Raw genomic sequence first — 12526 nt, forward strand, 5'->3', positions numbered from 1 at the left:
CATGGATATGCAAGGATAACTTCTGCCATCTTTTCATGAAGTTGGAGCTAAATTTTGTTGATCTGTACCATTTTTGCCAGTTAAAAGTCAGTGGTTTAGAAAAGATGTGTACTCCCATGAATGTGCCATTGGAAAAGCCTTGCCTTTTCAAGGATGCTGCAGCCAACAAGCCCCACTGCTGCGGGAAGCTGCTCCTTGCACTCCACAAAGGGCCATGCCATCCTTCAGCCAATGCCGAGCACCTCCTGAGCATCTTCCATCCCCACCTGCTGCAAACATGCACAGACCAGATGCTTGGCATGTTCTCATGGGGTCAGAAAGCTAAACTCTAAGGAAGAGAAGCATGGCTGTCAACTCCCACTTTGGCTGGCACAGCAGTAATCCATAACTCTGGCTAGAAGGAAGAGAGGAGCTGAACACGTGGCTGGGAAAGCTGTATGGGCAGGCTGGGAAACACAGAGCTCACATGCTGGAAACAGAGGACACCAAAACAACAGACTGAACTCTCTCTGACTCCACTGCTGGTTTTGCTGGAAGGCAACATTTTCACTTTAATTTGGATTCTTCAGGTATTATAATAAAGTTAATTTTAAAATGTTTTTCTCAAAACTCTGAGTTTTAAAATTGTATTAACTTTACTCATAAGTGAAATAAAACCCCAACATGCAGGTCTCCCACTAATAGTTTCCATCCCTCCATTTATTTATTATCCCATTTGTAATGCAATCTGGAAGTCAGCTTCACACAGTGATCTCATCTCAGCCCCCTTACTGTGCAATCTGAACTAAACTAACTTTATATTTGTTTCTCTCCAGAGATCCTCAAATAATTTTTCTCAAGAGTTCTATATCCTCACAAACTTTTTCAGCTGGGTCAAAAGCAAAGATGAGGTCATATAAATTACATATTTGCCAGCATTTTTCTTCAACTTCTTTTTTGTCCTGATTGAGTTGTAGCTTGAAATTTGTAAGCAAGTAAAATCAGATAGGAGATTAATTAATTTCTGAATAAGTCTGTTTACAGTCAGGTTAATGATTTCAAATTAACTTCTACAAGCAACCCTCACTTACATTTAGGGTTAAAATATTATTTGTTTTATGATCAGTCACATGAACATTTATATGCAGTCCCATTCAAATACATAGCATGTTAAAAATATTTTCCTTTCTCCTTATTCTTTGGAGAAATGCTAAATGATGAAGGCTCTGTAAAAATGATTCCTCAAATCTTCCCATTTCATCCTTTAGCATGCAGAACTCTCACAGTGTAATTATTTTTTGTCAGTTCTGGCAGGATTGCAGAGCAAGATCTTGACTGTCCTTTCAAAACCACAAAATTTAAGTTACCTGTATATTTTCAAATCACCATGTGGTAAGCTGTAAAGACACAAAATATCACCAATATTTGTTAGGGTTCATGCACACACCTACCTCATAGTAAATGAGAACAAATACATGTTTGAGGCAAGTACTGAAGCTCCTAGAGCAGAGCAGCTCAGTTAACAAAGGTCTGGTGCCAGCATCTCTAGGACTTGGGTCTACAGAGAATGTTCTTTCATTCCTAAATACCCTATTTCAAATGGCCCTCAAACCTGGCCTGGGCTGATTTGTTACGAAGTTTAACAATTTCATGCTCATTATAAATTGTTCTGTCTTTCCCCCTGTGAACATCAGTGTGGGAAGGTGGCCCATGAGTTTGAGCTGTGAGAGGTGTAGTTTTGGCAGTACCTCCAAGTATCTCCTAGATTATGATGTCTTTTAAAAGAATTGCTGAGTGCACTTGGAAATTCACTGCTCCCTACAGTGGTGGGGTCTCTGGGGCACGGGTGGCAGCTCTCCAAGACTGGTGTACCAGACCAATTTTTTCTTTCTCACCTCCACCACCTAAACTATAGGGGAAAAAATATCACCAGAAGAGTGTCAGAAGGGAGGTACTCTCCCAGCTGGGGGTGCAGGTACCACAACGGTCCTACAGGCCCTACTCTTCCTCCATTCTACCTGCTGAGAAATGTTGATTCCACAAATGGCATTTCTCAAAACAGTCCATTTCTCAGCTCCCAGCTCTGTGCTCACCTGCTGCTGTGCCTTTTAAAACCCATCCACTGAGTCCATGCAGTGCATTTGCTCTCCTTCTCTGGTCTCACTACTAGGACACCATGAACCCCCAGACAGAAGCAGCACTATTTCACTTACACTGCTACTTCCCTCATCATTCTGAATATCTGGAAAACACAGTTTTTAGAGCTCATTGGTATCACTTCTCTTAAGGATTACACTGCTCCAAGCAGTGTTCTGGTCATCTTCAAGGCCTCTTACAAAGCTCATGAGAAACAAGAGACTTAATAACCTTGGCCCAACCCATTTGTCCCATCCTTATCTAAGCAGAGAATTCTGGTGCAGTAGAAATCATAGAGACACAATCTCATTCCTATCACATCCATATACCTTTGAATATATTAGACCACATTCCCTAGAAATTAATGTTGCCCTTCTATAAAATTTTATTGGTGCATATTTTTTGTGTTATCCATTCTGGTTTTAGGTGGGGTTCTACTACTGACAAGTGTGGAAACAGTAAAAGCCAAGTCCTAGCACATGAATATTAGCTCTGGTTTTCAGCACTGGGATGGAGAACTCAAGCTTTTTGCTTTGGCCTAATCTAAAGGCGACAGGTTGTCCTTCTGGAAAAATGAAGTTGGAAAGGAGCTGATATTTCAGTTCCTTGTGTATGATCACCCAGCTGAGGGAGGAGAACACTCTTGTCCTCCAGAAAGGTGAAGGCCTCGGAGGGAGTGTTGCTCACTGAACCCCATGGACCATGGCCGGCTGGGAAACAAAGAACTGGGGGAGATTGATGGTGACAAGTAAACAATTTCTGATCCCAGGGCCCTGCCCACGGGCTCTGTCACCTGGCAGGGTCCCAGCAGTGCTGCTGTACTGCACTGCAGCCTTTACGTGGCAGCAGAGCCCAGCTCAGCTCCGGCCACCACAGGCACAGCCAAGGGGCCAGGCTGCAAGGACACGCACCACAGGGCTACACCAGGGCAGGGGTTTGAGCACCACATCAGTTAAGAACACTCTCCCAAAAGCAAGACAGCCGGCATGATGGCATTTTAAATAATGGCGGCAGAAACTTCAGGTCCTCCTCTGAGGGTTTTCAGTGTTAGCCAGAGCAGAATGCAGCCAGTGCCACCAGCAGGGCCCCAGTGACTGTGTGGAGGGACAACAGCCCCGAAAACCTCAGTCTCGGCTCAGTTGGCCCGTTCAGACACCACGGCAGGGGAGGGAAAGCCTATTCGGGCTACCCCTTTGCCTACTCCACCACACAATCCCTCTCTCCTTATCTCAACACACCATTCCAATCCATGGATCTGCAGCTTCCAAAAGTACTCGAGAAATGTAGTTTCTAAACGGCACTGAGGAAACAAAAGCTGTAATGCCAACTCAGCTACACCTCCATGACCCTTATTACCAAATACTCCAGTCTGTGCCTGACCCTGCAGCCCCAGAGCAGACCGAGCCCCATGCTGACATGCAGAGACACAAGTGCTGTCCAAGGCAGTATTCCTCTGCATGAGCATTCCTGCCTGAAAATCCACCAGGCAGAAAAGCTTCCTGGCAAAGTTACTGATCAGCCTACAGCACCGTTTGGCTCCAGTGTCATCCTGAGCCCCCAGATAACATTATAGTACAAGCACTGGATAAGGAATGGCAGTCGCTAAGAGAAAAGCATTGCCATGATCCACACTTGGCAAACCTTTCCAAATACTGTTTCTAAATGAGTAAATACTAAGAGAATTTTTTTTAAAATCAGTAGTAAACAAATCAAGGAATGCTTTTGGATTAATATCAGCTAAACTATTTGCCACATTTGTAAAAAGTAAATAATACCATTTAACCCTGCACTAATACAGTTACTACACTTTATAGCATTTTCTATTTCTTTAGACATCTGAAAAATTATCAAAGCTGACATTTTGAAACATAATGGTTTCAGGCTTCCTTCCTGTATAAAAAAGAAGCAGCCAGGAAATTTTAAATCTTTTTGGTTTTAAAGAATTAGACTAAATTTACAGTGTAGGCTGAACTATAAAATTCAATTATCTTGAAACAAGCAATATCCCAGGAACATTTAGAGGGAAAAAATAGAGTCCACAAACTCAACTGTCAATTTTATTTAGAATATAAAATCATAGAAAGCAGGTTTTCAAAATTATAGTGTTGAAAAATTTGGTTACAACATTAATGAAAAAATAATAAAAAAAATGGAGGTAAAAAAAACCAGGTAAGGAATAAAAATGTCACAGTTTGACATTTTGCATCATACAAGAAAATCAGTTGAAGGTGATACTGGTGGCAGCAATGATTTTGAGACTCCAAAGAGAGTTCATTAAACAATCTTTGCTGACATCTAAATCCACATAAAAAGCAAAGGCATGGAAGGAGAACTGGATGACTTTCAGCATCTTAGACTTCCAATTAGGAAAACCTTACCAAGAAGAGACAGAAAAGGACTTTGATCAGAGTTGGAATGGGAGATTTATTTGCAGATGTTAATTGAAATAAACTGTGAAAAACACTAAGGAAGGGAAATGGTTTCCTAGATGTGAATTCCTTATTGGTTAAAGAGTGTGTATTCATTTTGTTTTGGGCTTTTTCCAAGTAGATGTGCCAAATATGATAACAAACACTCAATCTGGGTAACAGCTAGGATCTAACAATCACAACGTGATCAGAGCAGAGATGCTGATGTATTAAGCACAGCAAATCAACAAGCCAAAGGCTTCTACCTGAAGCAAATCTGAATCTGAAAACATGATAACCCGAATGAAACCTGACCTGTAAGTTTGCAACCTACAAATAATTCAGTAATTAAGAGACCAAGGACGAAACAGACTTCTGATCTCATAGAGGCAATACAGAGAAGGACATAGTTCAGGGTTGTTTGGGGTTTTTTTCAGGGTGAAACATTGCATTGTATATTAGCAAAGCTCCTCTAAAAGCAAATTTGAAGATGATCTGGTAACTTTTAAAAATTGAAATGTATTCTTACATTTACTTTCACTGGCATTTGCTACATTTGATTTTCTTTTGAGTGAGTGAAGATGCAGGAGTTGCTCAAACCAGTTTGCTGGAGAGCTTGGTGCCTTGCTGAGGAGTCATGCTATACAGCAACCCAGATAAGAATTCAAAGCCTTGCCAGGAGTCCCCAAAACACTGTCAAGCTTTTCAGTTTTAACACTGAGGACATTTTCAGAGCAGTAAGATCTGAATTTATAGTACAGTCCTGACTCTTCTTAAGTGAGACTCCTGCCCTAATAACAGCCCTTTACACTGAATTCCTTACTTTTCTCCACAGCAACGAAGTTTGTGTCTTTGTTATTTGTAAATACATATAATTACAACTTGGCCCATCCCTAAGATAGGACTTCATGTGCCATTTCACTGAAGAAATGCCTTCCTTTTAAGGCAGCAGACAGCAGCTGAAACCAAGAGGCAGCAACACCAACTCACAGCACTCTTGGGGTCTCAGAAGAGGTACACAATGAAGATATGCAGGATGGCTCCTTTTGCCCATCCCCAAACTGACTCAATGTCTTCATTTACAAACAACAAACATCGCTCAAGCACAGTCAAATGCACATGTCTTAAAAACAGAACTGCTCTGGCGAGTCACAGCTTGGAGAGCTGAGGACCGTGTGTTGAACGCCCACAAATTATACAAGTTCAGGAATAGTATTTTTTTACCTATTTAAAAACACTGGGTAGAAATCAGACCATTTATAGTGTAAAGTTGGAGGAACTTTTAGGAGCTTATATATCAAGGAATTATTATGCAGATACCACGACCATTATTCAACAAAAAATTGGCAACATCTACAGTATGAACTCAGGGTTTCTGAGGGGAGGAGGGAGTTTTAAAAATTTATCAGAATGGCCTGGACACACATGAACTTTCTCTGCCACATTTATCATGTAATTTTCCTTTAAATGGGACTGGCAAGGTCTTTGACTAATGGAATGAACCAGAGATATGCTACAAAAGGTTTAATAAGGAGCTCTCCACAATTTTCCATTTGTGTCAGCATAAGGAGTCAGACTGCATCCAGCAAGAGGCATCTCTCAAACACAATCCAGAGCTTCCACAGCCAAATTCACTCTCCTCAAGACCCTCCACAACCATCAGGCTCTGGCTTCTGACTCTCAGCTCACCAGGCTCTCTCTGCCACAAAGGCTGGTGGGTGCTGCTCTCTACAGCTCCCTAATTCCCATTCCAAGAGAGGCAGCACCAGATGAACACTCCATGGCCTCAGGCTGCTATCTGAGAAGGATGCTCCTACTGCAGCAGCCCCTGAAGCAGTTCAAACAACAGCTGAACACACCTACCCTTCATCGTGGTAAGGTGTTGTACATGCAGTTTACACCTTTAAAGGCAAGAGTAAAGAAGTTTCAGAGCTCACTTTTCTTTTATGGAGTCACAGAATTGTTAAGTTTGGAAAAGATAACATTATCGAGACCAACCATTAACCTAGCACCACCGTGTTCACTATTCAACCACATCCCCAAGTGCCACATCCACATGCCTTTTAAATACTTTCAGGGATTGTCATTCCACCTCTTCCCAGGGCAGCCTGTTCCAGTGGCTGACAACTCTTTTGGTGAAGAATTTTTTCCTAATATCCAACCTAAACCTCCCCTGGCACAACTTGAGTCCATTTTCTCTAGTCCTATCTCTTCTTACTTGTGAAGAGAGGCTGAACCCCACCTGTGTCCAGTTTCCTTTCAGAAAGTTGTACAGAGTGATAAGGTCTCCCCAGAGCCTCCTTTTCTCCAGGGTAAACACCTCTAGTTCCCTCAGCTGCTCCTTATAAGACTTGTGCTTCAGACCCTTTGCCAATTTCACTACCCTTCTCTGGACATGCTCCAGCACTTCAATGTCTTTCTTGTTGTGAGAAGCCATTATAAACCAGTTTTAAACCAATCACTTCCTTTATTTTGTGTTATATCTGGAGCAGTATCACGAAGAAAGTTGGATCCCATTCACTTGAAAATGAGTTATTACCCTTCTGTTCAGCTCTGAAATTAATTTTATCTTCTTTTAATCAGTGCTTCTATTTAGGGCATAATGATGTTCCCAACTTGCTATACTGCAAATTCAATATTTTTTCTTATAGTATTACTAAACTAGAATCAGTACAGTAAAATTCAGCTGTGTCACAGAACCAGAGACTGGAGTAGGTCAGCAGGAACCTCTGGAGACCACCCAGTCCAACTCCCTGCTCTAGGCATGGTCATTTACAGCACACCCCTTGGGGCCATATCCAGTGGGGTTTTAAATAGCCCAAATAATGGAGACACCACAACTTCTCTGAGCAACTTGTGCCAGTGTTCAACTTCTCTTAGAGAAAAGAAAGCTTTTTCTTCTGCTTAAATCAATTTTTTCATATTTGAATGAGTCTAACTGCATCCAGCAAGAGGCATCTCTCAAACACAGTCCAGAGCTTCCACAGCCAAATTCACTCTCCTCAAGACCCTCCACAACCATCAGGCTCTGGCTTCTGACTCTTAGCTCACCAGGGTCTCTCTGCCACAAAGGCTGGTGGGTGCTGCTCTCTACAGCTCCCTAATTCCCATTCCAAGAGAGGCAGCACCAGATGAACAGTCCATGGCCTCAGGCTGCTATCTGAGAAGGATGCTCCTACTGCAGCAGCCTCTGAAGCAGTTCAAACAACAGCTGAGCACACCTACCCTTCATCGTGGTAAGGTGTTGTACATGCAGTTTACACCTTTAAAGGCAAGAGTAAAGAAGTTTCAGAGCTGCCCAGATCCCTCTGAATGCCATTACACGTGTGGTTTATCAACTGCTCTTTCCAATTCGGTATCATCTGCCAGTGTGTAAAGAGGGCCCTGTGTCACCTGGAAAGTCACTAATGAAGCTATTAAGGCATACTGGAGCCAGTATCCACTCCCTACAGTACCCATCAGAGACTGGTGTCTAGCTGGACTTTGTGACACTGATCACAACTCTCTGAATTCAATTTTAGCCAATTTTCAGACCACCTTGCTGTCCACTTATCTAATCCACATTTCACTAGTTTGTCAAGGAGAATGTTATGAGAGACACTGTCAAAAGCCTCACTGAAGTCAAGTCGTCCAACTTCCACTGCTCTTCCTTCAACCTTCAGCAAAGTCATCTCACTGTGGAAGGTCACTAAGCTGATCAAGCATGAATTGACCAACCTATATGAGAACTTTGCAAATCCTTTCTGTCTACTCCCAGTCACTGCCTTGTCCTTCATATATTTAAAAACAGGTTCCAGAATTATTTGCTTTACCACCTGCTCAAGAGATCAAGAAGAGTCTGGCTGACCTGTAGTTTCCCACATCCTATTTCTTGCTGTTCCTAGAGTGAGCCTTGCTTTCTCTCAGTCTGTGGAAACCTCCCCTGACTGACACAACTTTTTGAGGAGTTGAAAGTGGACTCACATTCGTCAGTGATGCACCCCCATCATGTCACACAGACTTCTACTCATTCAGTTTGTTCAAATATTCCCTGTACTGATTCTTCTTCACAGAGTGTAGGTTGTCATTGCTCAAGACTTTCCCACTGGTCTCAGGTGCCTTGCTTTCCAAAACTCAAATATCATCAGCACAGACCAAAGCAAAGGTTAATTATCTTGGCCTTTTCCATGCCCTTGTCACCTGGTCTCCTGCCCCATTCAGCAGTGGGACCATGCTTTCCCTAGTCTTTCCTTTTTCACTAATGTGCCTGTTGAAGGCCTTCACACTTGCTGTCAAATCCAGTTCCAGATGCATCTTGGCTTTGTAACTCCACCCCTGCACGCTTGGACAGTGTCTCTGTATTCACACAAGGAATGTTCCCCAGATACAGCCACACGAGTTTACAACAAACTTCTTTGTAAAAAAGCAAGGAACAGAACAAGACCATTCAAATTTTCACACCAGTTCTGGGGTCTCCAGTCCCACTCACCCGATCTGTAGCGCTCATCCCGTGACCCTGAGGACCTGCGACGGTGATACCGAGAGGAAGAGGATGGAGTGACAGGAGTTCGACGCTCTTGTGGTAACGCCTGGTCCACCCCTGCATCAATGAAAAAAGAAAACAAAACCAAACAGCTCATTCTGATTGAATTTTGGAAGATAGATAGTGAGGACGAGTTCAGCATACACCAGGAGTAGCAAATGAACATTCAGTGCCTAAAGCACGTCGTGTCAATTGGTTACACACTACTTGCCTCTGGTCAGCTTTTCTGATGTGGTTACTTTCCTGGTTCTCTCTAAAAAACCATTTTTCCAGGGTCATGGACAACATAGAAAGAGCAAACAGACAGTAAGCTTGGTATTTTGTTATTTCCACAAACAGATGACTTTTCATAAAGTAGTATTTAGGAAATATTTAAATGAGCTAGTAAAGGCAGACGCCATTGCAATGGATATTGAAACCTTCTGCAAATTGGTTCCTAGGAAAACGTAGTGTGTTATCATCTAAAACCTCATCTGGTTGGATGGTGTCAGCTGGTGACAACACAATACTAACCTATGGAAGCTAGTTCCTGTGGGAACTATAGTAATACCTATAGTCATCTTTAGCTACCACGGGTCAGAAAGCAAACAACAACTGCACCAAACCAGGCTGAAAAAAGTAACCTATTCCAGCAAAACAACAAAAATAACCTTGCAAACCTGCAGCATTTGAGTATGCTGAGCCTAAACATCCAGTATTTTTGAGATTCAAACCTTTTATTAATCCCTTTCCCATAGCAAATTTACTTTTTTTTCTAATAGTATTTTCTTGAAAGGTTCTTAAACTACAGTAGTAATACAGCAGCAGCATGATATATAAACACTTCTAGAAATTTATGTTTTGGACAACTTCCAGAGAAGAGAGAAGGCAATGGCTAAAGCAGGAAAGTTCAAACAAACAATACGAACAGAAAGCAGACCTGTATCTGTAATAATGGCATGATGTGGTGCCCTGCTCTCTGCCAGAGAAGAACCTGAGCAGACAAGCCCAGCTGATGCATTCAGATTGGAGCTAACAAAGCACAGAGCCTTGGGTGTGTGATGCACAGGGGTAAGAACCAGGAGTACCTCACAAAATTAAATTGATTCTTTCCTATCATTTTTGCCTTTAAGAAGTAGGTACACACTATGTGTAACTGTAACACCAGAAAAAGAAACTGGCCCCTTGCACTTAGGGCTCAAATGTAGGATTCATAACTTAAAATTGGATTCAACAAAACAGTCCTTGGAAATATGTTCATATTTTTCAATTAAAACTTAATGTAAAAACTCTCCACTACTATTTCTGAATGGTTCAATGCCAGCTTATTGGAGAGGGCTATGTGTTTACATTTGTGGAAACAAGAACATTCATGCAGACTACCAACCAACAGAAAATCGTGTTTACTTCGATCAGTCTCAGTTGGGTTTCAATGGACTCTTTATTTTAAAAAGCATCTTTTGAAAAAAGTAGACATTGTCTGCTTGGTTATTTCTTTGTGAAAATAAATGGCACTCGAAATCCAGCTTCTCTCTTAAATCTCTGGATTATCAGCAATGTCAAGTCTGCTTTGATTTTGTGGAGGAATGGTTGGTTGGCTAAAAAACATGCTTGGAGTAAAACCTCATAGGCGCCTAAAAGACAGAATGAATCCATAAATTTTCCTCTACTCAGATTGTGATTAATAATTCACTCTCTTAAATCAAATAAAATGTCTTTGTTTAACTCCTCAGTCTCCACACTACAGTACTGCATAATTTCACTTGCTCTCACTTCCCTTAATATTCTTTCAGTCAGGTGAACCTGACTTCTAAATCACTGAAATAATCAAAAGGAGTACTTTTTCCTCCCTTTTATATATCAAAAAAAATACTTTATCCTCCCTTTTATATTTAGAATTTTTCTTCTTTTATTTGGTGACCCTGAAAATGAGCAATACATAGTTAATAATAAAACTAATCTTGACTGAAATTTTTCTAAAAAGTATGTTTCTGTCTGTTTGAGATGCTAAGCACTATTACTCGTCTCAGTCCTTATCTACATTGTCAGGAATTAAATAATTTCTGGAAATCACACATATTCACAAAAATCCCAGGAAAACACACCCCAAAATTCTGCACCTAACACTGATGCTGTGTGACAGAGGTTTTGCTAAGTGCCACACTTCCCATTGTAAGTGACTTGTGTAGCTCAGTGGCATGTGGAAAAAAATCAGAGAAAGATAATTGAAACATTGTGTTGCAGTATAACATACAGGAAAATAATACAGGAACTGCATCTTCCAAACAAAAAAAAAAAAAAAAGAAAACCAAAATAAAACACATGCAATAGACTTTAGAAACATCTTGGGGAAATTAAGTTGCAAGGAAATGCATCCGTTTCAGAGGTGCCCAACTGCTGTAGGAGTGAGATCCTCCTGGCAGACCTGGAAACCACTGGGCAAAATACATCCAAGCCTGTGGCTTCCCTCTCCTGTGGGAAGTGACTGTGAGACACTTCAAGTATCCCAGCCCCTTTTCTGCAGCTGTGGGCACTACACAGACATCTTTTTGGTAAAATAAGTTGTAAAATAAACAGTGCATATAGGAGAACATCAAACCCTGCCATGGCAGAAGACAGGACACCCAACTGTCCAAGCAGCACTGCTGCCCACAGCATTCCCTGACACTACCAAGGCTCTTCCCTCCTCCAGTGCACAATGGAGATTGTGTTTTTACTACAGATACATTAAGTGTCTCATCTAATCTTAAAACTGAGACACTTTAGCAAGTTTTATTCCCTCCTACTTTGAATATATGTGTTTGTTCTTTTAAGTAAGTCAGTTCTGACCCAATGGGCAACATAAAGTTTCTTCACAGTCAGGAAAGAGGGAGCCCCAACTCATCATCCTGCACCAGTAGTCATTTAAGGTTATAGAAAACTGATCGAGAATATCAAAATCTGTTATGAGATCTGGGGGACCATTTGATGGCTTTACTTCCCACTTGCCATATATATAAAAACAGTCAATAAACCTCTACCCAAGTGTGGAGCAGGACATGTGAACTTGGGTCACTGATAACACCAATTAAGATGAGGAAGTTAATTGTGTGCTAAAATACACAGAGAAGCTCTGCATCAGCCAACTGTGGGGACACTTTGTATTATGTTCCCCTAGGATGAAAAGACAGAAAGCACTGCCCCACTTTGGAGAGACAGCAGGAACTGGATGTCAGTTCTTTACTGAAGGGTCTGGAGCAGGAATTAGCTGGATTGCCTGGACTCACATCTTGGCTTCCTGTGCACCCACCAGCTCCCAAGGCACCAGCAATGGTGTGAGACAAAGGGACACAATAGCAAGAACCTACACACTGCCATTCCTGAGCAATGGTGGGAGTAAAAGCCATGCAGAATAATGACTACCATGAAATCAGTGAAGTGTTGCCACAAATAACAATGCAGTGTTAACAGCCAAATTGTTCACCTCCATGAAGGCTCCAGCAGTTAAGTGCAGTAACAAGAA

The 12526-nt window shown here is 41.7% G+C and overlaps 1 protein-coding gene across 5 annotated transcripts in view; it reads right to left on the bottom strand.

Moving 5' to 3' along the window:
* DIP2C (disco interacting protein 2 homolog C) overlaps positions 1-12526 on the bottom strand; it is a 308123-nt gene that overhangs the window by 123171 nt on the left and 172426 nt on the right. For all 5 annotated transcript variants that reach the window (XM_066314645.1, XM_066314638.1, XM_066314623.1 and 2 more), the window contains one exon: positions 8992-9102. In XM_066314645.1, coding sequence (XP_066170742.1) covers positions 8992-9102 — 111 coding nt within the window. The remainder of the gene's footprint in view (positions 1-8991; positions 9103-12526) is intronic.

This window comes from Sylvia atricapilla, chromosome 1 (assembly GCF_009819655.1).
Source record: "Sylvia atricapilla isolate bSylAtr1 chromosome 1, bSylAtr1.pri, whole genome shotgun sequence".
NCBI classification, from domain to species: domain Eukaryota; kingdom Metazoa; phylum Chordata; class Aves; order Passeriformes; family Sylviidae; genus Sylvia; species Sylvia atricapilla.